A 25,568-nucleotide genomic window follows, 5' to 3' on the forward strand; every position below is an offset into this window, starting at 1 on the left:
TACTAAACTGGGACATTGACAGCTGGGGAAAGAAACTGCATCCGAGAGGACCCAGGATCCTGGTGCTTCTTCACACTAGATGTAAATAGCTGGGGCCCTTGAGTCTTAGCACAGAGCATCAGAGAATGCTTCTTGGGTGAACACTGGAACCTCCTGACTCCGCCCTCGGAGCGGCGGGCTTATTTGCATGGCTCCGCCCCAGAGTGGCCATTGGCTGAGGCGGCGGGAGGCCGGGCCTGAGTGGCTGCGCCGCCAGGGAGGCGGGGGCGGGGCAGGCGCCGAGTGCTGGAGATGCTGCTACCACTGCTGCTTCTGCTGCTGCTGCGGGACGGGTTCGGGTCTGACTTGGCCGGCACCGGGCGTGGGACGGCCCAAGGCGTGGTGGCAGCAGCAGGAGCAAACTGATAATCATGTCAAGGAAGAAGACCCCCAAGAGCAAGGCGGGGAGTGTGCCTGCTGCTTCTACGCTGCCCACCGCCGCCAACCGGTCCCGTCTGGCACATCCTAGAACTCCGTGTCCTGGCTCTGAGGCGCTGCCCAACGGGCCCCCGCAGTCCGGCCGGCCCTCACTTGGTGGCACTGGAGACTTCTACGACGTTGCTTTCAAGGTGAGCTAGGCACCTCCCCGCCATGGGAGTGCAGCAGGTGTCGTTGGATAGATACTAGACTACTGGGAAGGCCTCTGGGGAAGAGTGGCAGGGCAGTGCGGACCCTGGCCGCTGAACTGGCCAGAGCAACACCTCACAGCTAGCTAGGCATCAGCTTACATTGTCGCGCGCATTCACATGCGCGCGTGTACACACACACACACACACACACACACACACACACACACACACAACTATTAGGCTCGGGTCTGGGGTATTCAACAGCTGGCAGGACCTGCCCCTACTCCACCTACTGTGAGACCAAGCAAGGAGTTCTGAAAGATCAGAATCCTGAAGCTGTCCCTCCCCGACCTTTGGGCCCTACCGGTGCTCCACTCTCATCAGTTCCCATCCATATGCTGCCTTCCCTCGCCCCCAAGGACTGTTAGTCTTTTTCTGGGAGGGAGGAGGAAGAGGGCCACCCCCAGTCCAAAACTGAAGCTTGTGTGACTTTGACCTCTGAAGGCAGAGGGTTTTGGAGGTTTTGGCAGCAGGGGTGGTGGGGGGAGGGAGAGACTTCGCCAGTCTGCCCCTCAGGCCTCCAGATTGTCCCTAGCCCCTCTTCACTTCAAAAGCTGACTGTTTAGCCTCTACTGAGCCTTGCTGCTGAGATTTGTGTCTCTGCTGGAATTGAAGAAGCCCCTGGCACTGAGTCCCCACAGGTCTCTTAGGAGGTTCCAGCTGCATTCTCATGCTGTGCTCCCCATAGGCCCCAAATGCTGCCCTCCCAGATCAAGCATGATGTCTATGGAGGAGGGGTAGGTAAGATCTTGGATGGGGACAGTGGCTCTCACTCCCCATTGATTGAGGTGGCATTGTTGGAGGGAGAGGTGACATGGGACTACCAGGGGCAGAGATACTGGGCATCCAAGCTTTTGGGACCATGGCTGCTATATTTCCCCAAGCTATGCTGAACCTACAGGCCTGGAACACTCATCTCTTCTCCTGCCCCTCCCCCACAGCTCAAGACTGACCGGAAGGATCTTTTTAGGTGGGCAAGGCCCTCATCTCCTAGCCTGACTCCTCTGACCCTCCTGTCTGCTCCAGGTCATGCTGGTGGGGGATTCCGGTGTGGGGAAGACCTGCCTGCTTGTGCGCTTCAAGGATGGGGCTTTCCTGGCTGGTACCTTCATCTCCACTGTGGGCATCGACTTCCGGGTAAGAATGGAGGCTAATGTCCTGAGCTCTATGTCCAGATGTACTCTGTGGTTCTTATACATAGTCCTCCCAGCTGACTCTCCATCTACTGATGTGTCCATAGTCCCAGGGGATGAGAGCTTAGCTACCAAACCAGCTGCTTCCCAACACCTGAGGGTCCCGGGGAAGCCTCCTAACTGCATCCAGCTGCAGCAGAATGCTACTCTTAGCAGGGGCTGATGTTATGTTGAGCTATACCTGTGCCCACGCCTGATGCTCTGCTGAGCTATACCTGAGCCCTAGGGCAGTGACAGTGAGAGGATCTCAAGGCTGCTCCTTCACTCAGGAGGACAATATTGCTTTCCCACCAAAGAGGGCACCCAAGGCCATGGGAGGTACTGGGAACTCTCTAGTTCCTACAATGCAGTGCAGCTTGGAAGAGACCTCCTTAGGATCCCAGGCAGGGTCCTGGGAGCTCCAGACATCAAGAGCCTCCCAACCCCCTTGCCCATTCTGAATCTCATGTGCTGAGGTGCTGGTGTGTTCTTGGCAAATCTTGAATTTGCATTTTTCTCACCCTTTAATTAGACCCAGTTAGCAGGAGGTTGGCAGGAAGGCCCATTCTGGGGACAGAAAGGGGGGTCCTCCTAGTGGGAACTGTTTCTTACTGAGGATTGCAGGTTTCCTCAAGCCCTCTAGGTCCTAGAGTTCAGGAAGAAGTCAAGGTGGAAGTTCCAGGGGGCAGGACAAGCTTGAGCAGGTGTTTCTTGCCCACCCTGGTTTCCCTACCCACCTCATCTTGGCTCCTGGGTGGAAGGTGAGGGAGGTGGGGCTGTGCGGTTTGCACCCCTGTTCAGGGTGCAGGAAAGGCAGAGTATCGTCCCTCGCCAGGCAGATGGCTGAGCCTGGTTCCCTGGAGACCTAGAAGCCCTGACAGCAGGAATTCTGGAGAAAGGGGGAGCCAGGCCTCACCTCCCTTGGCCCCAGCCTATAGTCAACCCCTCTCTGGGGTGATGAGTGGGTGGGCACTCCAGCCTTGTGGCTCATCTTGAAGGGACTGGTCTAGACCTGCAGATAGAAAATTTATGAATATTGCCTATGTACCAGCCATAGTTCTGGGCTCAGTGGACACAATACAGAGTCAGGTAGGTTTAAATTAAGTCCTGCCTCTTAGAAATGTGTCCCAGTGATTGAGAGGGGGGAAAAATGAAATTAGCTTTCCCAGGTGGGGTGTAGTTCTCAGTGTACACAGTAGCTCATTAAGTTAAAGGTGTCCTTCCTATCCCCATCTACAGGTGGGGAAACTGGGGCACAGTGTACCCTCTGTACCATCGATGACTTTAAGCAGGAACAGCATACTAATATTACTACTACACTCTTGGCAAGTGGGAACCTGTGTAGGACCCGTTGGCGGGAGTGCGGATGGGGTAAACAAGGGCCCAAAGTGTACATAGCTGGCCATGATAACCTAGTATCAGGGCAGGAAGGGTCACCTGAAGAGGATCCCCCTGGGGTTGATGCTGGAGGCAGGGAGTACCAGGCAGCTGCTAGGAACATCTGATTTTAAACATGAATGTGACCTGAGGGCTGGTTTAAGTTCTCAGAGCAGGAAACCCAGGAAGTGCTGCAGAAATGGGATGGGGGTGGGTCCCCCAGCCTCCCATCAGTGGGGGCTCAGCCATGGCTTGCATGACTCCCTCTCTTACTTCAACCTTAGGGGCCCTCAGGCCAGAGGAGGGCAGGCATCCTTACTGTTGCTGGCTGCTTCTGTTTCAGAATAAAGTTCTGGATGTGGATGGCATGAAGGTGAAGCTGCAGGTGAGCTTGCAGGAGTACAAGTTTGGGGCTGGAGGCACCGGGGAGAGGTTGGGCAGTATGACCAGTGCCTGTTGCCACAGATCTGGGACACAGCTGGTCAGGAGCGGTTCCGAAGTGTCACCCATGCCTACTACCGGGATGCTCACGGTAAGACATGGGGCCAGTTCTCCTCCACAGGGAGTCTGGCATGGGGGCAGGGGGTGAGCATCCCATGACTTCCAATGACTTAAGTATGCAGGTGGTTTAAGGAGCCACTGGGCCCCAGGGATATCCTCATTACTTTCTGTATCCAGCCCTGTTGCTGCTCTATGACATCACCAACAAAGACTCCTTCGACAACATCCAGGTCAGTGGCTTCCTGGTGGGGGGGGGCCTGGGTTGTCTAGAGAGCATCAAGGTCTCTAAGAACCCTGCTGATAGGAAGGGTAGGAACTGATGGACCCCTCTGAGCTCGTGCTGGCCAGTGTGCATGGGTAACATCTGGCTCCATTAGCAGGATCACCTGGCTAAGGGACCAGTGAGGTGGGTACCTCTGTTCCACACATGCCAGGGCTTCTAGGAAAAGACACCTGAAGAAGTGTGGTACAAGAGGGCACGATCAGCCTTGAGACTGGCCTCAGCTTTCCCTCTACAGGCCTGGCTGACGGAGATCCAGGAATACGCCCAGCGGGACGTGGTGCTCATGCTGCTGGGGAACAAGGTGGGACTCTGAACCTGCTACCTCCAGCCTGGCCCAACAGGGCAAGCCATGCATGGGCAGTAACAAAATTTCTGTGCCTGGGTCAGGTCGACTCTACCCAAGAACGTGTGGTAAAGAGGGAAGATGGGGAGAAACTGGCCAAGGTGAGTCAAAACGGGGCGGGTGATGAGGTGTCCTTAAGGCCATACCACTTGGGTTGCCTGCATGTGGTCAGCACCCAGCTGCCAGCGGCTCTCTGCAGGAGTACGGGCTACCTTTCATGGAAACCAGCGCCAAGACCGGCCTCAACGTGGACTTGGCTTTCACAGCCATAGCAAAGTAAGTCCTGATTGTGAACAAGCACCGCCCTTATGCTCCACGCTGTACACCTGGAAGAGGCTGCTACAATGTCCTGTTGTCACCCCTGCTCCTCAGGGAGTTAAAACAGCGATCCACAAAGGCTCCCAACGAACCACGCTTCAGGCTACACGACTACATCAAGAGGGAGGGTCGAGGGGTATCCTGCTGTCGGCCTTGAACCTGGAAGCAACCCTGCCTTGGAAGCTGTGCGGGAGCCTATAGGACTTGACCCAGTGACTGCCCCGAGTGTTCCCATTTTCAAGATTCCTGAGGCTAATGCTAGCCCCCTTTGCCCCAGTGGCTACAAACCATACCATGGCACTCTGTCGCCCTCTCTTGGGCACTTGCAGCAGAGGAGGGCATTACCTATAGTGCCTAGCTTCTAAGCCATTGCTTATTGCACACAGCCCATGCAGGACCCCAGCCAGGAAAGAGGGCTTCGTCACTGTTGTCCAGTCGTTAGCCCCAAGGCCACAGCAGCCTGCTTTTAGTTCACTCCCGATGAGGCGCTTAGAGGATACTAGCAGGAAGGAAAATCACAGCTATGCCGGGACACAACTAAATTACCACTCGGCAGGCTGGCCCGGGGTCCCTTCCACGTGTCACCAAGTCATAAACGTGAGTGAAACTGTCCTCATAAAGTCAATAAAGGTTTTTTTTTCCTGGAGTTTGTGTCATCTGTAGAAAGTCATCTTCCAGGGCCAGCACAATGGCTTAGTGGGGGTAAAGGCATCTACAAGAACCCTGACCTAATAGTCCCAGAATTCACTTGGTGGAAGCACTGACTCCTGTGGGTTATTCTGACTTCCAGATGTGCAAACACCCTCAAAATACAGTTCCCCATGGATCCTGGATTACCAGTGGCCCACAACCCATTACTGAAACAAGACAGGCCAAGAGCTCATCCTAGAGCAGAGTTCTAAAACCCGGAGGCCTCACTTTCACGGTTCGCCCTTTGCACGAGAAACGAGGGCCTCTACAGTACATGAAATAAAGACATTTGAAACGAAGACTGCGATTGCATTTTCTCTTTATTGCTTAAGCAATTAGAATACAGATACGCAGCTTACCAGCAAACCCTTCTGCCCGTTGATTCTGGAAGCCGCCGACTCACCATGCCCTGAAAGTCACAAAAACAGAAATCTTTACGTTTGGTAACTTTTCATTTCCAGCCTTTCCAACTAAAGGCAGAGTCCCCAAGCCTCAGCCTTGTAATGTAATCAGACTGCACATACAGTTTTCATACGAGGTGTCAGAAATTCATCATAGGCTTGGTGCTGCAAAGGAAAGCCAGGCCCGACTCGGTCTTACCTGCAAAAAAGGAGCCAGAAGATTTAGGGGAAAAGCAGGACCCAGACCACCGCCTCAAAGAAGGTTGGCCTGCAGTTGAGAGGCCCTTCCAGTTCGTCTTGGCGACCAAGGCCGGTAAAACGTGCTTCACAGAGCCAGGACAAAGGCCAACGCACGGTACTAACTCACTCCCAAAAGAACGACCGCAGCTGAGGCTCAAGCGTTTATAGAACTGCCCCTTATGTAATTGGGCCGTCTGAGCAAGAGCCCACCTTCCTTCGCTGCTGATATGCTCTCCAAGCTGTCATGAAGTTTCCACCAATCATATCGTAGACTTTCTTTCGGAGGCGGTATCTTGGGTCGCTCGAAGATCAGCCCCTCTGTAGAGCCACTGAGTACGTGAGCGACGAGTGGATTTAGCCAATTAAATTTCGGTCTGCAACATAGAGTGATTCAGAAGTCACCAATCCGGTCCTGTAGTGCCGAGGTCGCCGGAAGTCGTAGTTTAGGAAACTCAAAGTGTGATGCAGCCGCCGGAGTTCCGGGAGTCCGTGAACTACAAGTTCCGACGTGCGCGGCGCCCGGGCTTTTCCGGCTCCTGTATCTCGTACCTTTCCGGGCCGCGGGTGGAGGGGGCAAGATGATGCCGGAGGGTGTAGCCGCTGCTCCCAGGCAGCCGCGGGCGGGTGAGTGTGCGCGCGGCGCACTGGACCTGGGGCTCGTTCTTCCGTGCTGTGCGGCGGGGCGCGGGCTGGCATGGGAGCGTCACGAGTGGTCGTGGGCCTACCCTGGGAGGCGGGACTGAGGCAGCTGGGATCTCAGCGTTCGTAAGTCGGCTTGACTCTCCGCAGACCAGTCTGTCAATCCTTTCCTTCACTCTTGTCTCTTTCCTTTTGCTCTCCTGAATTTATTGAGCGCTGACTGTGTGCCAGAAAGTATCCTAGGCTCCGGAGAGTCGGCAGGGAACAGGATTCGAAACTGATCAGCTCATCTGGTACGCGGTTTCGAGACCTAGGCATTCTGCCTCTAGAGTCCTGTGCATTGTAGCGTTGCTGGATTTGTTCCCTGGATGGTAGTAATACCCACAGCCCTGTTTTGTTACAACAAAAATGTCCCAAGACTTGGATAAATGTCTCCTTCTGGCAACTCACCCTCCTTCTAAAAGGATCGAAGACTGACGAAAGAGTTAAAAATCACGAGGAACTGTGATAGATATTACGAAAACAAACCCACAAAAGTGAAGCAGATAAAGTAAGTGTTGAGATCGTTTGAGAGCGCTACAGTTAGCCAAAGACCTGATGGAGGAGCAATCAGTCCTGAGACATTGCCGAAAAAGCCTTACAGGCAGAGGGAGCCACAGGGATAAAGAGCTTGGAGCAAGCTAGCGATCTCTAGCAAGGGATAGTTGAGGTAAGAGGCAGATCCGGGCAAAGTCTAACAACCTTCTGGTATGCATGATGATTAACTTTATAATTCAGGTGAGACGCAGGTGAGAGGAAGCCTTCTAATCCTCACTTGGCCAGTTGTCCCAGCCCAGATTTTTTTGAGGCAGGCTAAGATGATCAGATGAGGCTGAAGTCTAGAGATGTCCGTCCCTTCAGTCTCATCTCCCCTCCAGCCCCTTCCCGAGCACATACAGGTTCATTTCCAGGGCGTCAGTGTGGCAAGCAGTGCTTCAGTCACCTCCATACGTTCTTGTTTCTCTGTGGAAATTCCAGACCTGTACCCTGAGCTTCCTGCATCTATTGACCACTGTCCCTTCAGGAAGTGAGAACCACTATACACAGCCTGACTGAGGTGACCACAGACCAGGAAGGAGTGGCCAAGAGTAGTGTCTAAATCAGAGAAGTTCCTTGTTGAAACTTTGTTTTTTGGTTTTTGGTTTTACAAGACAGGGTTTTTCCTGTAGCCTGTCCTGCCTGAAACTAGCTCTTGTAGATCCTTCTGCCTCTGCCTCCCGAGTGCTGGGATTAAAAGCATGCACCACCACCGCCCGACTTTTTGTTGTTGTAACTGTTTATCAGTCTTTGGAAATGGATCCAAAGATCAAGGTCTTTAGTTCTGATCTGTGGCAGACGGAATAGAAATAAATGAGGCTCTGTACCCTTGGCCCAGCTTCTAGATCCTTGGGGGTCAGACTAAACAGTCTTTGGGGGTCTCCTTATTCTCCAGCACCCAGTGAGTATAAATCTTGGATGAAGCAATGTCTGGTGTGGGGAACAGGAAGAAGGTACAGCTGAAGGAGGATGTATGATAGGCTGAACTATAGGCAGCTTAGTCTCTGTGATGGGCTGGCCTGGCTCTGCAAGGGGCTAGCCTGAGTTCACTGGGTCTCCTAGTTTACTGATAGCAGTGGAGGGAGCCAAAGGAACAAAGCTTGGGGCAGCCTTTCTGTGCCCACACACTGGCTTGTCTGTGGGCTGGCCGTTTGGCCTTTCTCAGCCTCCACTCCAGTCTGTCAGAGCTGCTGCTCCTGGTGTATCTGTAGCTTTTAGTTATGTTGTGTCTGACAGCTCCTTTCAGACTTGGGTCTGTTACAGTGTTTTATAGTGGAAAATCCAGTCTCCTTCAAAGCCAGGCAACTTCCCCAGTCATTCCTGTCTTGAATAGTCAAAGAAGAATTTGAACCCAGGTCTGTCTGAGTCTAGGGCCCATGGTCATGATCTACCTGTCACAAGTACCATGTGTGTGAAGTGCCAGCCTGAACCCAGGTTTAAAACTTAGCAGCTGGTTGTATCTTACTGTGGACCAGGGTTCCTGTGAGTCTGGTCTTAACAGCCAGTGGGTACCTCACACTCTATCAGGTCTCTGATTGGCTTGTTCAGGAGGAACCCTTGGAGAGGAAACTACCAACCCCCCATCCTTCACTAGATACTCTCAGTGTCCCCTGAACGCCAGTCCCAGGGAAGAGTCATATGGCCAAAGGGAAACAGATCCCTAGGAATGAGCTGATAATGGGGGACTTGATGCTTGAAAGTCCCAGGTAGAAGAAGATGACAGGGTAGAAACCAAGAAATAGGGCCATCCAGGGGCGGGATACCCATTGTATACGGGTGTACCTGCAGAGCAACCTCGAAGAAACCCACGTTTGAGGGACGGAGCTGCTGTGAGTGCCAGAAGCAGGTGTATAGTGTGGGATGAGGCTGGGCAGGTCTCTGCCCCCTATATTCTGTCTGACTGTACCCTAACTTCTGTGGGTGGGAAGAAAAACCACTAGGGAAGCAGGTACCTGGATCAATTGCCATAAGTTTCCACCAGTTGGATTTGTTTGAGATAGCAAGGCACTCGAGTGGGATGATATATACCTCAGGAGTTCTGTTTGTTCTGGGTCTGACTAGTCCCCTCCTCTGGGAAGCCCTCTGCACTTCTAGACAAAGCCTGATTCCGACACCTCAGACTTGGGAAAGGAAAAATGGTGAGGTGAAGCTAGTGTCACTGGCAGGAGCAGGGTTGAATCTCACTCCCTGAACTCTTAAGAGGCTGAGCCTGGGCAGGGAAGACGTGGAGGTTGGATGGATATGGGGTGTAAGAAAGAGACAGAATGCTGGGACCCATGCGGAGTTGGGGCTGTGGGTCTAGATAGCAGGAAAATTGAGGGCAGAAGTCAGGCTGGGGTGCTGGGAAGGGAGGAAGCAGAACAAGCTTCTGCCCAGGGCTTTAGATGTTCTGTAAGATCTTCAAATCTGAGGGAAGCAAAGACACTCTAGCGGCCCTGGCTGTCACACCCTGCCTGTTTGGGGTGGGAAAGATGTGCTAAGGGGACATCAAGGGAAAAGCAGGGCAAGTGTGTGTGGCTTTGCTATGGCAACCAAGTCTGTTTCTATAGGATTTGGCAGCCAGATCTGGTTTTGAGCCAGGGGGAGCTGAAGTAGGGGCTGGGCGTTCTTCAGGTCCCTCACTGGCTTTCTTATGCCAGGAGATATGCTTGGAACTTTGGCAAGTATAACCAGGGGGTGCTCTGGCTGAAATCCAGCCCATTAGCTACCCACAGCTCAGACAAGCCTTGAGCTACTCGCCTACTGGTAACAGCTAAGGTGATAATTCCCTCCCCCATGGTGTGTGTGTGTCTGTGTCTGTCTGTGAGGCAGAGAGCATCACTGATTATTGCAGGCCGGCCTTAGCCTTAGAGCGATCCTTCTGCTTCAGGCTCTCAAACTTTTTGTCTTTTCTAAAAAGACTAAATTGGGCCAGACGGTGATGGCACATGCCTTTAATTCCAGCACTCAGGAGGCAGAAACAGGCAGATCTCTGTGTGTTCAAGTCCAGCCTGGTCTATAGGGTGAGTTCAGAAAGGCTCCAAAGCTACAGAGAAACCTTGTCTTCTAACACCCCCCACCCCAAAAAAGACCAAATTGGAGAGATGGCTCAGTGGTTAAGAGCACTTCTTACAGAGGACCCAGGTTCAATTCTCAGCACATGCATGCAGCTCACAACTGTTTGTAACTCCAATACTAGGGAATATATGCGTTTTCTCTCTCTCTCTCTCTCTCTCTCTCTCTCTCTCTCTCTCTCTCTCTCTCTGCTTTCAAACCTGTCCTGGATGGAGTTCTTATAGACAAGACTAGCCTCAAACTCTCTTTTGGCCTTTGTGAGCATTCTGTTTATGGTACACAGGCATACATGTAGGCAAAACATTCACACACATAAAATTAAATAAATATATATTTAAAAAAGAATTGCGCCAGGCATTGGCGCCAGGTGGTGGCGCACGCCTTTAATCTCAACACTCAGGAGGCAGAGACACACAGATCTCTGTGAGTTCGAGGCCAGCCTGGTCTACAGAATGAGTTCCAGGACAGGCTCCAAAGTTACATAGAGAAACCCTGTCACGAAAAATCCTGGGAGTTTGGTTAGAGCACTTATGGTTCTGGCGTGGAGTTCAGGTCCTAGTGTTTACAGTGGGTGGTTCACAACCACCTAAAACTCTAACCCCAAGAAATCAAACATATATTTTTTTAATTTATTATGTATACATAATTCTGTCCATGTGTAAGACTGAAGGCCAGAAGAGGGCACCAGACCTCATTACAGATGGTTGTGAGCCACCATGTGGTTGCTGGGAATTGAACTCAGGACCTTTGGAAGAGCAGGCAATGCTCTTAATCACTAAGCCATCTCTCCAGCCCCCTCCAACATTCTTTTTGGTGTCTGTAGGTACTAGTACACATGCAAACTTAAACACACACATACATTTGCACACACAGTTTTTTTTTTCTTCTTTTAAAATAAATCTTAGTTGGGCAGTGATGGCACATGCCTTTAATCCCAGCACTCGGGAGACAGAGTGTAGGCTAGATGGTGACCTGAGAGGGGGAGGGGGAAAGGACCTATTCCCATTTCCTGACCCCTACACACTCATGGTAGGGGCTACGCACACACATATACAGATGCACATGCACAGAAAGATACGTGGGGAAATCATCCGAAGAAGGAGAACAGTAAAATAAAAAAGGAAGATTCTGTTTCCTAGGGGTTTATATCCTGAGCTCCACAGACATGGCAAGGGAACTTGTGTGGCAAGTCCTGGCTTAACCCACTGCCCATAGCTTTTCCTAGCTTGAGAAAGGGCTGCCAGCCTTGTGGGAAGCTGTCCTTCCAACCCGGGGAATTAGAGAACAGGAGCGTCCAGGCTTCTAGGACACATAACCCCTAAGGAATTCCTACTCCAGTTGACAGCTTTTTTCCAGAGAGCCTCAGCAGTGTAGGCTCCAGCTTCTGGTGTGTTTGGCCTGCGTGATGCTTTCCCTGCAGTCTCAGCCTGCCCCCGCCATTTGGGGATTCCTGTTATTGCAAAGCTCAGGCCCTGGGGAACTAACCCGAAAAGTTCCTTCGATGTGTTGCTCAATCCTGTGGTGTTAATGGTGGTGGCTGTCTTGTGGGTGGTGCACAGATGGGCGCTCTGGACTCTAGCCTGGGGTTAGCTTACCCTCTGGTCCCTGAAGGAGGCTGCACCCGTGTGAACTGGGAAACTGCTTCCCAGGCCCAGTGCAATCTTCCTCCCTCCTTCCCAGCTCGCTTGGCTCTAGGCTTCCTTTCAGGCTAGTTCTGTTCTCCTGTACTGGCTCTATGGACTGGTGGCTGATTTACATGTTGCCAAGTGTACTTTTTCTTTCTAAACCTTACAATAGAGCCAGCGAGGAGCCAGGCACTGGCTCCTGGGCTCACAGCCCAAAGCAACAGGTGCTAGGAAACAACTCTACGGAATGCAGGTCTGTCTCTTAATGCCGTCCTGTGAGCCCACCTCTTGGCTCTCTCCAAAGGGTTAAATCTTTCACACCGATGGAGCAAGCCTGGAGCCCCCAGGTTTAGGCTGGTTGGAAGTCCCTGCGGCCAAGGTGTTTTCATCTAAGTCAGCGTCAGAAGCAAGACCACGGCAGTTAACAAGGAGCTTCCTGCTCAGGGAGGAGGCTGTTGGGGGAAAGGCGGAAGAGTGCACGGCTGCCTGCCGGCCTCCTCCACATTTCTGCTCCAAACCTATCTCCTCGGAGCTTGCCTGTCCCTAGAGAGCACAGTCTAAAACACACAGAGCCAGGCCCTAGAACCACAGGTGTGCCTGGTGGTATCTGGTGGTATTGAGGTGGGTGCAATGGGAGGGAGGAAGTGACTACCAGAGAGCCTCCGGTTTGCATTGGCAACTGTCATGGCAACTGTATAGCATGAAGCTGAGGTCAGGAAGAGATAGGCCTTGGCTCGCCTTTTAGAGAATTCCACTTACCTGTACTTGAGGGTGTCTAGAGTAACAGACGGCAAGTGTCTGACAAGGTCATTTACAGGGGCCAGAAGCTGCCCTGATTTGTGAGGCGGGGGCTGAGGCTTAGGGGGTCCGTGGCAGGAAGATGGGTAGGTGGCGGCTGAAGGGGTCGGTGAGGCCTAGGCAGTGAAAAGAAAGAATCGAGAATCAGCAGGGGTTGCAGACAGGTTGGGAGCCAGTCCTTCCTCAGAGCCGTCTGGATGGGGCTACACACCTCTGAGTAAAGCGGGGCAGACTTTGTGGCCTTCCTGTGTTTGTGTGGCAGAGACCACGTCAGGAGGACCCAATGGAGAAAGTGGCAGAAGCTGCCCCGTGCAGTATTCCTAGGGAACTGGAGTAGAACTGTCTCGCCTTGATCTGAGGCCTAGGCTTAGCCATGATTTATCTGGACGACTCTCAGCTCTGTCCCTTCTTGTCCCTTCCCTGTCCTCAGTGGCCTTGGCACAAACCAAGCCACACTGTGGCGTGGCCCTGGCCTGTGGAGTGGATACTGCACGCCCACGTCTCCCTAGAAGGTGGCCTCAGGAGAGGTAGAGTTGAGTTCTCGTTTTTTTTTTTGTGACCCCATGTAGCAGACTTTCTTGGAGCACCAGCCACCAAATCATGACACAGAGACTTAATACTTGTGAGTGCTTTGCCTTAGCTTGTGTCTAGCTCGCTTTTTTTCTTTTCTTTCTTTTTTTTTTTTTTTAATTAACCCACTTCTGTTAATCTGTGTGCTTTCCTGAGGCTTGTTTGTCTCATCTAGGTACTGTCCATTCTGCTTCCTGGCTGGCTGCCTGGCTTCCCTTTTCTCTCTGCCCCACCTATCTGTCCTCTGCCTAGCTATTGACCATTCAGTTTCTTATTAGACCAATCAGGTGCCTTAGGCAGGCAAGGTAAAACAGCCGCACATCTTCACATAATTAAATAAATGCAGCACATCTTTACATAGTTAAATAGATACTCTGTTCCACAGCAACCCCGCTCCTTGCAGGGAGCTCTCTGGGGCTGAAACAAGGCTGTTGCTTGATTGTTTGTTGAACAGTGGTGCCCTCTTAGCTCCACCATTGCAGAATCCTGCGAGGGGGAAGCCCGTGGGGGATACCTTCTGACAGTGTATATAGCTGTAGTTGTAGTGCCACAGGGTGGGTGTGACCTCCTGGCTGGGGCTCTTTCTAATCGTCCCTTCCCTGTAGAGGCCACATGTCTACCCTTGTCTCCTGCCACTCTCTTCTGGGTAGAGCAGGGACACTGGTTCCTGTATGCTTCCCTTGTACCTTTTACTACCCTAATTCCCGAGTGGCATAGTTGGTGTGGGTAACTGCCATTGGTTGAGATCTAGGGTTCATCTTTTTCCTGTGACTTTCTTTGGATGACCAAGTTGAGAGACTCAAGTGACTTTGAGGTTTTTTTTTTTTTTTGCCTATGGTTTCTTGGTGGTCTTGGCTGGGTCCCGATAGCATCTGCTGTGGCAAAGAACACACTCATGTTGCTCTGGTGGGTCCCCATGTGACTAAGTCCTGGTGTGTGTGCTATACCTCAGGCCCAGTCTAATGGATGGGTAGAAATCAAGACCCGGCCTTAGTCATAAGGATATTTGGCCTGCAAAGGGGCAGATCTCAAAGTGATGAGCTGTGAACAGGACCAGAGGATTGGCCAGTGTAGATTGGGCTTTCCACTTTAGGGGTAGAGCTGGGTGGTTTCCTCAAAGGGTCCAGGCCTGAAGGGATGGTACCACTAAAGGTCAACTGTCCTCAGGGGAGCCTCCTTTTCTGTAGCTGGGGCTTTTGCAACTTTGAAGGAGGGGCAGGAAGGCCCTTGCCCACCATGGGCCTCCCAACAATGCAGCAGAGGCAGGGAGAAGCTAAGACCTGCCCTGTGATGGACTGGCTGGAGGTCTAACAAGCAGGGGAGCTTGGCTGGCTTTTAGGTACCCAGAATGCCACCTCTGAAGCCCCTCATTTGTGTTCTACCCATAGGGGACACTGCCCGAGGAACCTGGATGCCTCTCTAGAGCATGAGCTCAGCCAAGAGTACCCGCTACAACCGCTTCTCTGGGGGGCCTGCCAATCTTCCCTCCCCAGACAGCAGTGGGGTAAGAGAGGTACCTGAGGGTCTGCCCTCTGCATACCACACCCCAGGGCCCCAGCATGCTATATATGTATATAACTTGCCACTGAGGGCAGAGCTACTGGCAGTCCTTTTCCTCATTGGAGGGCCCCTCAGAATAGCCTGTGCCCGTTGATGGAGAATCCCTGTACATGTGTGCAGGTGAGCCTCCAGTACGCAAGCATGTCAGTAGTCAGTATGTGTGACCCTGTGCATACTGCATTAAGTCTTTTCCATTGCCTATTTAGACCAGAATGGAAACGACCTTTGGGCCTACCTTTTCGACCGTCACCACCATCACCAAAGGTGAGCCTGTGATCAGGAGGAATCTGTACTCTTTTGGGATCTAGGGGCACTTCCTGGTGAGTGGGCACTGGGTGCTTGTGTTGGTGAAGGAGTGTAGTTTGTCTCCTGGCCTCTGTTTCTTTCCATGTCTCAGCTGCCAGCCGGGCAGAACTAGGCAGTGCTGTTCCTGTACCTCACCTTTGTTACTAGTCGCCCTCCGTGTGGGGGGGGGGGAGCTGTCTTGACTTCCCTGGCACCACCAGTTAGACCTATATCTTAATCACAGTGGCTCATGCCTCACCCCAGCACGGGCTCCTCATGTCCAAGAGGGTGTTATTGGCACAGCATCCTTTCTAGGGTGGGATCTGGTGCTGTCAGACAAGGTGCTTCAAGAGATCATAGCGCAGGTTGGGGCAGTGGGGCAGCATCTTCGCTGGAGGCTGAGGGCCAGAGTTCTGGGGCATTGTGTTCTGCTTTGCCAGTTCTCCACTACAGGGGTGTGCCAGCTATTAATTGGTTTTTTAATTGCCTTCCCATGGCTGAAGGCACAGGGTTACCAGGAACCTGAGGGGGCTCTGAAAGGGCCTCTTCTCCCACACCCTACCCAGGAGGCTGTTGCTTACCGTCTCATCTGTCTTCAGAGACTTCACAGTACCTGTCACTACTGTTGAGGGTTCCAGAGCCAAAGTGGCACGTGGTCTGCTGTACCTGGTTTCTGGGTGGCTAGGGCTTGTCAGTTAGGCAATGAAGTACCAGTCAGTACTTGTCTCATCTGACCTTTGTCATTAGAGGTGGAGAAACTAAGACCCAGTCACAGAATAGGCAGTCATATTCCTGATCTTGAATGGAGATGTTTAGGATTCTGGTTGATATGACATTTGAATCTGTTTGAACCTGGGGTCGCAGCACCCTATCCTTAGTGATAGCCTATAGGGTCTATGAGGTGGTTCTCTGGTTCCCGTGTGAACCCTTGCTCCAGGAACCCCTCCCTGCCTTCTGGCCCAGGCTGGGCAGGGTATTCTGTGTGCAAGAAATGGGAGGCCAACAAGGCTAGCTAGCCCTAGTTCCTGACTCTGGTTGTGCCAGGGGGGAGGAGGAGGACCTAGGCTAGCAGAGTGCAGTATTTACCCGCCATATATTAGCTGAGGTCCTCAGTTTCCTCTTCTGCACTAAGGCTGTCAGAGGATTCAAACTGACAGTTCCCCCTGAAGGGAGGTGCTCAAGTGATCTGCCTTGGAAAGGATGCCATGCCACTCACACAGTGGGGGTTGATTGTACACCCAGCTAGACATGGAGGGCTCCACATCACACTGAAGACTGGAACCCTGTAGGGACTCAGAAAGGAAGGTCTTAGCTGGGTATGGTGGTGCTTGCCTGTCGTCCTAGCACTCCCGAGATGGAGGCAGGAAAATAATGCATTCAAAGTAACCTTGAACTACATAGAGAGATCATGTCTTAGAACAAGGGCTGAACCAGGCATGGCGGTGTACACCACTAATCCCAACCCTTTGGGAGGTAGAGACAGATCTCTTATGATTCTAGACCAGCTGGTCTTCATAGTAAGTCCAAGACAGTCAAGGCTTCATAGTGGGGCTCTGTCTCAAAAAGCCAAACTCAAGCAAGAGCTGGATCTAGAGAGATGTCTTAGTGGTTATTCCCAAGGACCCAGGTTCAGTTCTTAGCACCCATATGGTATTTCACATCAACTTGTAACTCCCGTTCTAGAAGATCTGGTGCCACCGTACAGACATACACGTAGGCAAGATACTCATACACATAAAGTTAACAACAGAAGAACAAGGGCTGATGGTGAACGCTCCTGATTAGCATGAGCCAGGTCCTGCATTCTCCACACAAGGGGAGGAATTTAAAGGTAAGCAGAGGGGGGCAGCTAGCAGTACATCCTCAGTTATCTGCAGGGCCACATTGCCAGTGCTGGTCTCAGAAGACAATCCAGAGGGTCCCATAGACAGGCTCTGCCAGCAGACTGCTGGCCCTGCTGCCTCAGTCCCTCCCTCCATTGACAGTCATGTCATTCAGCCCTTCCTCTCTCTTTTTAGCGGCTGATGGGAGCAGCACATACAAACAGCATCGCAGGACACCTTCCTCCTCTAGCACCCTTGCCTATTCACCACGGGATGAAGAGGACAGCATGGTAGGTCCTCAGGATGCAGAAGCCTGGTACGGTTCTTAAGCCTCCTACCAGGCCCTCCTCTCTGAGGGACCAGGTCTTAGGAGGAGCTGACAAGGGAGCAGAGAGTGGGAACAGTGAAACACCTGGAGGTCTGAGTACTCCTCACCTTCCTGAAACTGGATGAAGGCAGTGAGCAGCCAGTTTGTGGGACTAGGCATTAGGGCATGACCCCTGAAGGCCAAGGTCAGGCAGGTTTGGTTCCATCTTAAGGGAGGTGGGAGCCACAAAAGGTTTTCTCAGGTGAGTCTGCCAGTGTGACAGGGGATAGCTGGCAGAACTGGAGTTCTTGCCTGGAGGGCAGGCCAGGCAAAGGTGGAGGCACCTTTTCCCCTTTTTGATTTTATTTTTGGTAGGTTTTTTTATTTGTTTGTTTTGGGGGGTTTTATTTGTTTGTTTGTTTGTTTTGAGTCAGGGTTTCTCTGTAACAATCCTGGCTGTCTTGGAACTCACTCACTTTGTAGACTAGGCTGGTTTCAAACTCACAGAGATTTACCTGCCTCTGGCTCTCTGGATGCTGGATTAAAGGTGTGCACCACCACCACCACCTGGCATGGTAGGGTTTTGTTTTTTTTTTTTAAAGATTTATTTATTATGCATACAATATTCTCAGTACTCTGCCTGCATATCTGCCTGCAGGCCAGAAGAGGGCACCAGACCCCATTACAGATGGTTGTGAGCCACCATGTGGTTGCTGGGAATTGAACTCAGGACCTTTGGAAGAGCAGGCAGTGCTCTTAACCTCTGAGCCATCTCTCCAGCCCCCCCATGGTAGGTTTTTTTTGTTTGTTTTCATTATTGTTTTTTGAGACAGGGTCTCTCTACATAGCCCTCGCTGTCTAGAACTATGTAGACCAGTATGTCCTTGAACTTAGAGATCTGCCTCTCTGTCTCACTTGTATTGAGATTAAAGGCATGTGCCACCGTGCCCAGCCCCTTTTTCCCTGTTCAATAGGAGGATGAATCTGGATAGACATATTGTGGGCCTGGCACTGCACTGAGCCTTATGTGAGTCAGATATATTTACTCCGTTCCCCACAGCTTCACCTCTTCAGTCTCCACCCCGCTCCTCTTACTGCAGCCTGAGCCTTGGAAGGGCTTCATTGTGCCTCTGGTTTGGATACTCTGGGGCATCTGACAGTTTACAGTAATTTTACATATGTACTGGACTCTTCTGTTTGCTGTGGGACGATGGGCAGCCGTGCCCACCTATCCCACTAACCTGGCTTCAGTTCATGTGCTCAGCGTGGGAGCCTAAGAGCTGCTCTGGCCAGTAGGCAGAGGAGAGCGTGCAGCTCTGTGCTAGCTCGTGCCTAGTGCTCCTTGCTCCTCTGCCTGCCACTGCTGGGGATGTTTGACTCACTTCCTTTAACTTTACCCTTTAGGCCTCACATGGCATTCCCATGCAAGGTGTCACTTTGGGACATCCTAGTTAAAGGAGATGGGCCCTGCCCTGGAGAATGGAGTACATGTCTAGTCTGCCTCCTGTTTTGGACACAGGCTCAGAGGTGGCAAGTAGACCAGGACATTGGTCCCAGACAGGTTATTGCTCACAAATGAGGCTGCAGGTGTCTGTTAGCTTGCAGGGAGGAGCTATCGCAGCAGTGGCTCTTGAACGCTCCCTAGGACCTCATCAAAGGTTGCTTCCCTCAGATCTCAGGAAACTGGGTCAGTCTTGGGTAGAACATTCCTGCTGTTACAATGAACCTTCTTGGCTGGGTCAAATGTCTCCTGGCCAAGAAGGCAGCTCAGACCATGGCCACCTCTCCTTGACCATTCTTCTGCTCTTTTCTGTTCAGTAATCTGGCATCTTAACTGCCCCAGGATTGGCTGGTGGATGCAGCCTCTCTGCAGCCCACATTCCCTCACGGGAAGCAGGAAGAAGCCTAAGCATGTCCTGTAGAATTGAATAGCAGGAAATCTCTCCATTTACACAAAGAAAATTGGCAGGCAAGAACGGGCAGCCCAGCACCAAAGGCCAGGGCCGGCCACCATAGGCAGCAGGGACTGAGGCCACACTAACCTCCCCCACACAATCCACAGCCTTGTGGACTTGCTGGAAGTGGGGTGGCTTAGGGGCACCCCTGCCTTCACAGGGCTCAACCCCCTGATAGGCTGCCTTCATCTGTGCAGCCCCCTATCAACACTCCTCGCCGCTCTGACTCAGCCATCTCTGTCCGCTCCCTACACTCCGAGTCCAGCATGTCCTTGCGCTCCACATTCTCGCTGCCTGAGGAGGAGGAGGAGCCGGTAGGTGTGGTGGGTTTGACAGGAACCATCTTCCAGGATTGTCACTGCTGCCGTGGAAATGGGTACTGATTGTCCCCTCAGGCCATACCAACGTAGCACAGTGAGGGTAGGTCAGAGCTAGTTAGGGCCTCTGGTCCATGTTGGAACTCTGAGGGCTCCATCTCCCTCTTCTATCTGAAAGTTGCCTGGGGATGAGAGGTGGGAATCTGGGGCTCAGATCGGGCACTTTTCTAGTCTGTTTGCCAGGAAGAGGGGCCAGTAAGGCTGGCTGAGACTACGTGTACAGGTGCTGTGTGTGTGGTTGGTCACTGCTTACAGCTTGCCTCTGAGCCACACCCCTTGCCTTGCCTCCTAGGTCCTCTCATGATGCTCTAGATTCAACAGCACCTTCAACAGGATAGGCCCAGTGCTGGACAGGGTAGACATGCTGGTGGTTTGGGTAGTTAATATTACCGAGGGTCTAATCCCAAAAACCCCACCTCTGCACTCCAGGTCCACCTCCTGATCATCTGGCTTTTGCTCCTCTCTGTCTAGGAACCGTTGGTATTTGCTGAGCAGCCCTCAGTAAAACTGTGTTGCCAGCTCTGCTGCAATGTGTTCAAGGACCCTGTGATCACTACCTGCGGGGTGAGATCACAGACCCTCTTACTCCCCAACCCCAGGTACTCCCTTGGAAGCTCAGGCTAGTGCGCTGCTGGCTGTGCTCCTAGTCCTAAGCTGTCAGGCAGGAGCTCTTTGAAGTGGTGGGGGGATGGTGTGAACTCTGGGCTGCCACTGACCTTGACTTAGAGGGAAGACAACTACAACTGTCCCCCAAGTCCACTTTTTGTCCCCACAGCACACGTTCTGTAGACGATGCGCCTTGAAGTCAGGTAGGTCTGTGCCTCCCATTCAGACCTGGGGACGGAGAGAGTGGTGGGTGGTCCCTGTTCTGCTATTTCCCTGGGCTGCCAGTAGAGGCCACTGGTTTCCCATCTAGGTATGTGTGGCCTGTTCCAGGGCTGGAATAGTGAAGCAAGGGCTCCAGCCTGACAGGCAAAGGACCTCTATATACAAAGCAGACCCCAAATTCCTGAAGTCCCCAGCCTCAGAACCTTTGCTGTGGTGGACATTGGATGGGTTCCAGGGTGAGGGCTTGGGCCCCAACAGATGCTATTGTCCCTGGCAGCCCCTGCTTGTTTCACACCAAGCTGACTGCCCTTCTACCATCTGTCCACTACCCCTTGACCCTGCCCAAAACTACTGGGCCAGCTAAGAGACCTCTCTCACTGCCTGCTCATCTGGGAGGTCTACTGTGCAGCTTTTTCTTCACAGGCAGCTTAGGCAGATGAGAGTAGACAAGGCTTTTGTCACCTGTCTGCCACTGCACCTCCTTTCCCCAAGACTTGACTTCTTACTGGGCAGAGCTGCCAGGGGGAGAGGTGGCTGGGCAGGCGGTGGGCTCAGCACATCATCCTCTCCAGAGAAGTGTCCCGTGGACAATGCCAAGCTGACCGTGGTGGTGAACAACATTGCAGTGGCTGAGCAGATTGGAGAGCTCTTCATCCATTGTCGGCATGGCTGCCGTGCAGCAGGCACTGGGAAGCCTGGTGTCTTTGAGGTAGACCCGAGGGGCTGCCCCTTCACCATCAAGCTTAGTGCCCGGAAGTGAGTACCTTCTGAGCCTCCATCTCTTTGGGGCTGCTGAGCTCATTTACTTCTCTGGGACTACATTGATGAGGGGGGTCCTCAGCTCAGCCCCTATATCCTGCATATATATGCCCAGGGACCACGAGAGTAGCTGTGACTACAGGCCTGTGCGCTGCCCCAACAACCCCAGCTGCCCTCCCCTTCTCAAGATGAACCTAGAGGCCCACTTGAAGGAATGCGAGCACATCAAGTGTCCCCACTCTAAGTACGGGTGAGTGGGCGGGGGCGGGATATGGGCTGGTGGGCTTCTGGGAGCTGATGCCTGGGAGATGGACCAGAGCTGGGAGCCACAACGATGACTGCCATCACAGTCCATATCCAGGTGCCCAGGAGAACAGAGAGGACCAAACAGGTTGGAAGTGGGTATCAGGGAAGGTGGGTAAAGAGGCTGAAATGGGAGTGGATGGGAGGCAGGGACAGAAGTAAAGGAGCATCCTGCCCAGCTGGTGAGCAGGGAGGCTGTTACTGGGCAGAAGTTTTACTCTTAGGGAGGGAGGGATCCTTGAGGCTTTCTGGGATTATGTGATAAGATTTCATTGGTGAAATGATCTAACTGCTGATTGGTAGAGGATGGGAAGGGAGCTGGATCTGAGGGGTAATGGGCATGACCATGATGACTTGGATTTAATGGGGGTAGGGAGGCTAAGGGTCAGTCTTGCCAGGCAGGCAGGTGGGCAGGGCAGCTGTCCTGTTCCCCCAGGTGCACATTTATCGGGAACCAGGACACATATGAGACACACTTGGAAACATGCCGCTTTGAGGGCCTGAAGGAGTTCCTGCAGCAAACTGATGATCGCTTCCATGAGATGCATGTGGCGCTGGCCCAGAAGGACCAGGAGATCGCCTTCCTGCGCTCGATGCTGGGCAAGCTCTCAGAGAAGATTGACCAGCTGGAGAAGAGCCTTGAGCTCAAGTTTGGTAAGATCCAGCCCAGAGAACATGGGTTTCAGCACTGTTCTGGACCCCGGTAATACCTGTCTGTTCTTGTTGCTCAGATGTCCTTGATGAGAACCAGAGCAAGCTCAGTGAGGACCTCATGGAGTTCCGGAGGGATGCATCCATGCTGAATGTGAGTCCATGAGGGCTGCAGAGGGGAGACACAGGAGGACAGACTGGGATTCCTCCACTGGCCTTTGTCCCTAGTATTCAGGGTTTAATTCCATTAAGGGTCTATATTCAGGGTCTATATTCCATTAAGAACTGACCCTGGGCCTGGTGCTCCGTAGCTTCACCAGAGGTCAGTGTCTGTTCCACCCACCCATTCTCTGCTCTGTGTTTGGTCTTGCAGGATGAACTGTCTCACATCAATGCACGCCTGAACATGGGTATCCTTGGATGTGAGTATAGCCCGCTGCTGCTAACGCTGTCTCTAGAGCCCTACCAATCCCTCATTAACTTCTCCTGTTTGCAGCCTATGACCCTCAGCAGATCTTCAAGTGCAAAGGGACCTTTGTGGGCCACCAGGGCCCTGTCTGGTGTCTCTGTGTCTATTCCATGGGTGACCTACTCTTCAGTGGTTCTTCTGACAAGACGATCAAGGTGAGTGGGTTCTGTGCCATAGGCTCTGCAGCGAACCTGGGCTCAGGTGGACACTGCATGCCAGCCTCTGCTACCTTCTGTCCATGGTTGGGTCTTTTCCCCTAATGGCTGCTATCCTGCCCTTCTGGCACTGGACTGACCTGTGGGGACCTGGTCTAACTTGATCTCTGCAGGTGTGGGACACGTGTACCACTTACAAGTGCCAAAAGACACTGGAGGGCCATGATGGTATTGTGCTGGCGCTCTGCATCCAGGGGTAAGTCTTGATATTAGACCTGCTGATCACTGGGCCAGGGTATGCCATACTGATGCCCTGTGGGCCCTGGGCCTGCATTTGAGCCTGTGAAACGTGTGTCTGTTCCACCTATGGAACACTGACACCTGAGAAATACTGGATTCCTAAGTGACAGTCTGTGAGCTCCCAGCAGAGCCTGGCCCTGCTCTAGCATGTCAGGTGCCCTTAGAGGGTAGGACAGCTCAGCTGTCACCAGGATGGCAAGTGCCTTGGGCTTAACTCTAGTTCTAGTCCATGTGGCAGCTGCCATGCTGACTTCTCAGTAGGCCCTTCCTAAGCCTGGCCCTCCTCTCTTGTGTCGGGCTGTGTGTGGTCATACTAGGTATTGAGGGCAAGGGCCTTGCTCAGCTTCACTGCTGGTGGTAGCCTCCCTGGGACTTGGTATTTCAGTATAGGTGACCTCCCAACTCGCTCAGCTCAGCTCAGCCATCAAGTGTTTCCCAGGCTGGTTGTTCATATCCAACTATGCAGACTGAGAATGGGGCTCAGGAGTGAGGCACAGCGGTGGCCCTGGGACCAAGACAAATTGGATCCTGGGCCAGCCAGGATATTGTGTCCAAGTCTGGTAGCTTCTCTCACTTCCACGTGCTGCCTTTGCTCCCCCAGGTGCAAACTGTACAGTGGGTCTGCAGACTGCACCATCATTGTGAGTAGAGCGCAGCATGAGGGGGGACTGAGAGAGCCCAGTGCTCTTTCCTTTTTCACGAACCCTGAACCCTGAAGTTTACTGTCACCCCCTACAGGTGTGGGACATCCAGAACCTGCAGAAGGTGAACACCATCCGGGCCCACGACAACCCTGTGTGCACACTGGTATCCTCCCATAACATGCTCTTCAGTGGCTCTCTGAAGGCCATCAAGGTATAGGCAAGGGGTACGCATGTGTGTGGATACGGGGGTACCGGGGCAGTGGGTGCCTTTCTAGCCCAGGCTCATGTCCATTCCTTCAGGTCTGGGACATCGTGGGCACTGAGCTAAAGTTGAAGAAGGAGCTCACAGGCCTCAACCATTGGGTGCGGGCCCTGGTGGCAGCACAGAGCTATCTGTACAGTGGCTCTTACCAGACAATCAAGGTGTGCCAACCCACCCCTGGTGACAGGGCCTTGCCCTCTGCTGCTCTTCTGATGGTGTCCTGAAGCTCCTTCCGCCCTTTTCCATACCCTCCCACATGCTCTGTGGCTGTCTCCTCCTGAATCCCAGGCCCAAGGTAAGTAAGTGCCTGGCCTAAGATTAAGTGACATACTTTCCCCTAGATCTGGGACATTCGGACCCTTGACTGCATCCATGTCCTGCAGACATCTGGTGGCAGTGTCTATTCCATTGCTGTGACGAATCACCACATTGTCTGTGGCACCTATGAGAACCTCATTCACGTAAGGGCTAGGCAACCCAGTAGCAGGCCTCCATCTCTCCTGCCCTTGTTCTGGATCCCTTTCTCTAACTTTAAGTTGGGCCTTCCCCCTTTCAGGTATGGGACATTGAGTCCAAAGAGCAGGTGCGGACCCTAACAGGCCATGTGGGCACAGTATATGCCCTGGCAGTCATTTCAACACCAGACCAGACCAAAGTCTTCAGTGCATCCTATGACCGGTCTCTCAGGGTATGTGCTGCCCGGGAGCAGGAGGCCCAGAAGTGGCTGGGCCAGGGTGGGCCCTCATAGCCCGTGTGCTCCCCTCCCCCAGGTCTGGAGTATGGACAACATGATCTGCACGCAGACGCTGCTGCGCCATCAAGGCAGTGTAACTGCCCTGGCTGTTTCCCGGGGCCGACTCTTCTCAGGGGCAGTGGATAGCACTGTGAAGGTCAGTGCCTGTGGCTCAGGCTGTTGACAGGGGTTGCATAGGATGGAGCTCTGAGGGTGGGTGAGGGGCAAGTGGTCCAGGCACGTAGCAACTGAGGGCTGGGAGACTTAGACTGGCCAGAAAGGAAGCCTTGTGCTATAGGGGATCTGAAAGAGAACTCTTTCTTTGCAGGTTTGGACATGCTAACAAAATCCAGGCCAAGCTTTGGCTCCCTTTGGGTCTGTCAATCAGGCTGGTCCTACGTGAATGCCTTGGAATTTCTACCTGTCTTGTGGAGACAGGTAGATAGGCTCAAACAGCTAGGCAGTGTCATCTCTGCCATGTTCTTGGCAAGGGATCTTTCTTTAGGACCCGCTCTTCTCGACCAGAGAAGTGCCCAGGCCCTTCTCTGGGTGCCAGGTACGATGCTTGCCCGGCCCACCATTCATATCACTCCACAGATCTTTGTTTTGAGACAGGGTCTCACTATGTAGCTTTGGCTGTCCTGGAACTCACTATGTCAACCAGGCTGGCCTCAAACTCACAGATCTGCCTGCCTCTTCCTCCCAAGTGCTGGGATTAAAGGCGTGCGCCACCACTCCTGTCAGAACCCAGATGGACCGTGGGTCTTTTTACTCACCTTTTCTACTGGTTTTAGACTGTATATAGATTTTATTACTTCCCTGTTGAAATAAAAGCTGCACAGACTGTGGTTGTGAGTGGAGATAGCTTCTGGGACCATGATTCACATGGGTGTGCCCGGGCA

The 25,568-nt window shown here is 52.7% G+C and overlaps 2 protein-coding genes, 1 long non-coding RNA gene and 1 other non-coding gene across 14 annotated transcripts; 2 read left to right on the plus strand and 2 right to left on the minus strand.

Annotated features, from left to right (window-relative positions):
* The first annotated feature begins 267 nt into the window (after nt 1-267).
* On the plus strand, nt 268-5,308 carry Rab26 (RAB26, member RAS oncogene family). 2 transcript variants are annotated; one of them, XM_048436264.3, is made up of 9 exons: nt 268-608; nt 1,695-1,805; nt 3,561-3,602; nt 3,683-3,749; nt 3,896-3,948; nt 4,237-4,302; nt 4,389-4,445; nt 4,544-4,620; nt 4,717-5,308. In XM_048436264.3, exons 1-9 carry the CDS (start codon nt 411-413, stop codon nt 4,817-4,819), a joined length of 774 nt encoding a protein of 257 aa, XP_048292221.1. In that variant the 5' UTR covers nt 268-410; the 3' UTR covers nt 4,820-5,308. The 2 variants fall into 2 exon arrangements, with proteins under 2 accessions (XP_048292221.1, XP_048292222.1); XM_048436265.3 differs by lacking the exon at nt 3,896-3,948.
* Nucleotides 5,309-5,654: 346 nt separating this feature from the next.
* Nucleotides 5,655-6,369, minus strand: LOC125401827 (uncharacterized). Its single transcript, XR_007232467.2, has 2 exons — nt 5,953-6,369; nt 5,655-5,761 (listed from the first exon to the last, which is right to left on the minus strand). It is a non-coding gene; the product is annotated as an uncharacterized LOC125401827 (long non-coding RNA).
* LOC125401883 (small nucleolar RNA SNORD60) lies at nt 5,840-5,913 on the minus strand. The gene has a single exon (XR_007232481.1). It is a non-coding gene; the product is annotated as a small nucleolar RNA SNORD60 (small nucleolar RNA).
* A 117-nt stretch (nt 6,370-6,486) lies between the features above and the next one.
* Traf7 (TNF receptor associated factor 7) lies at nt 6,487-25,514 on the plus strand. Of its 10 annotated transcripts, none has more exons than XM_048436253.3 (21): nt 6,487-6,617; nt 14,644-14,768; nt 15,022-15,079; nt 17,119-17,213; nt 19,383-19,499; nt 20,034-20,126; nt 20,338-20,371; nt 20,963-21,146; nt 21,265-21,393; nt 21,889-22,106; nt 22,184-22,257; nt 22,477-22,525; nt 22,600-22,727; nt 22,901-22,983; nt 23,629-23,668; nt 23,766-23,882; nt 23,972-24,094; nt 24,275-24,394; nt 24,490-24,621; nt 24,704-24,823; nt 24,995-25,514. In XM_048436253.3, the coding sequence occupies exons 2-21, from the start codon at nt 14,682-14,684 to the stop codon at nt 25,007-25,009; spliced, it is 2,016 nt and encodes a 671-aa protein (XP_048292210.3). In that variant the 5' UTR covers nt 6,487-6,617; nt 14,644-14,681; the 3' UTR covers nt 25,010-25,514. The 10 variants fall into 10 exon arrangements, with proteins under 10 accessions (XP_048292210.3, XP_048292216.3, XP_048292218.3 ...); XM_048436251.3 differs by having other exon boundaries at nt 6,489-6,617; nt 21,265-21,399; XM_048436254.3 differs by having other exon boundaries at nt 6,490-6,617; nt 14,644-14,759; nt 21,265-21,399.
* Nucleotides 25,515-25,568: the final 54 nt, after the last annotated feature.

Source organism: Myodes glareolus, chromosome 9, assembly GCF_982192425.1.
Source record: "Myodes glareolus chromosome 9, mMyoGla1.1, whole genome shotgun sequence".
NCBI classification, from domain to species: domain Eukaryota; kingdom Metazoa; phylum Chordata; class Mammalia; order Rodentia; family Cricetidae; genus Myodes; species Myodes glareolus.

Excerpts from the sequence above, each read along its gene's own strand:
- Rab26 (XM_048436264.3), top strand. The coding sequence starts at position 411 with ATGTCAAGGAAGAAGACCCCCAAGAGCAAGGCGGGGAGTGTGCCTGCT. Across the intron at positions 3,750-3,895 it reads CTACTACCGGGATGCTCACG|CCCTGTTGCTGCTCTATGAC; the intron begins GTAAGACATGGG and ends TTCTGTATCCAG. Across the intron at positions 4,621-4,716 it reads GCTTTCACAGCCATAGCAAA|GGAGTTAAAACAGCGATCCA; the intron begins GTAAGTCCTGAT and ends CCTGCTCCTCAG.
- Traf7 (XM_048436251.3), top strand. The coding sequence starts at position 14,682 with ATGAGCTCAGCCAAGAGTACCCGCTACAACCGCTTCTCTGGGGGGCCT. Across the intron at positions 19,500-20,033 it reads CTGAGGAGGAGGAGGAGCCG|GAACCGTTGGTATTTGCTGA; the intron begins GTAGGTGTGGTG and ends CTCTCTGTCTAG. Across the intron at positions 20,372-20,962 it reads ACGATGCGCCTTGAAGTCAG|AGAAGTGTCCCGTGGACAAT; the intron begins GTAGGTCTGTGC and ends CATCCTCTCCAG.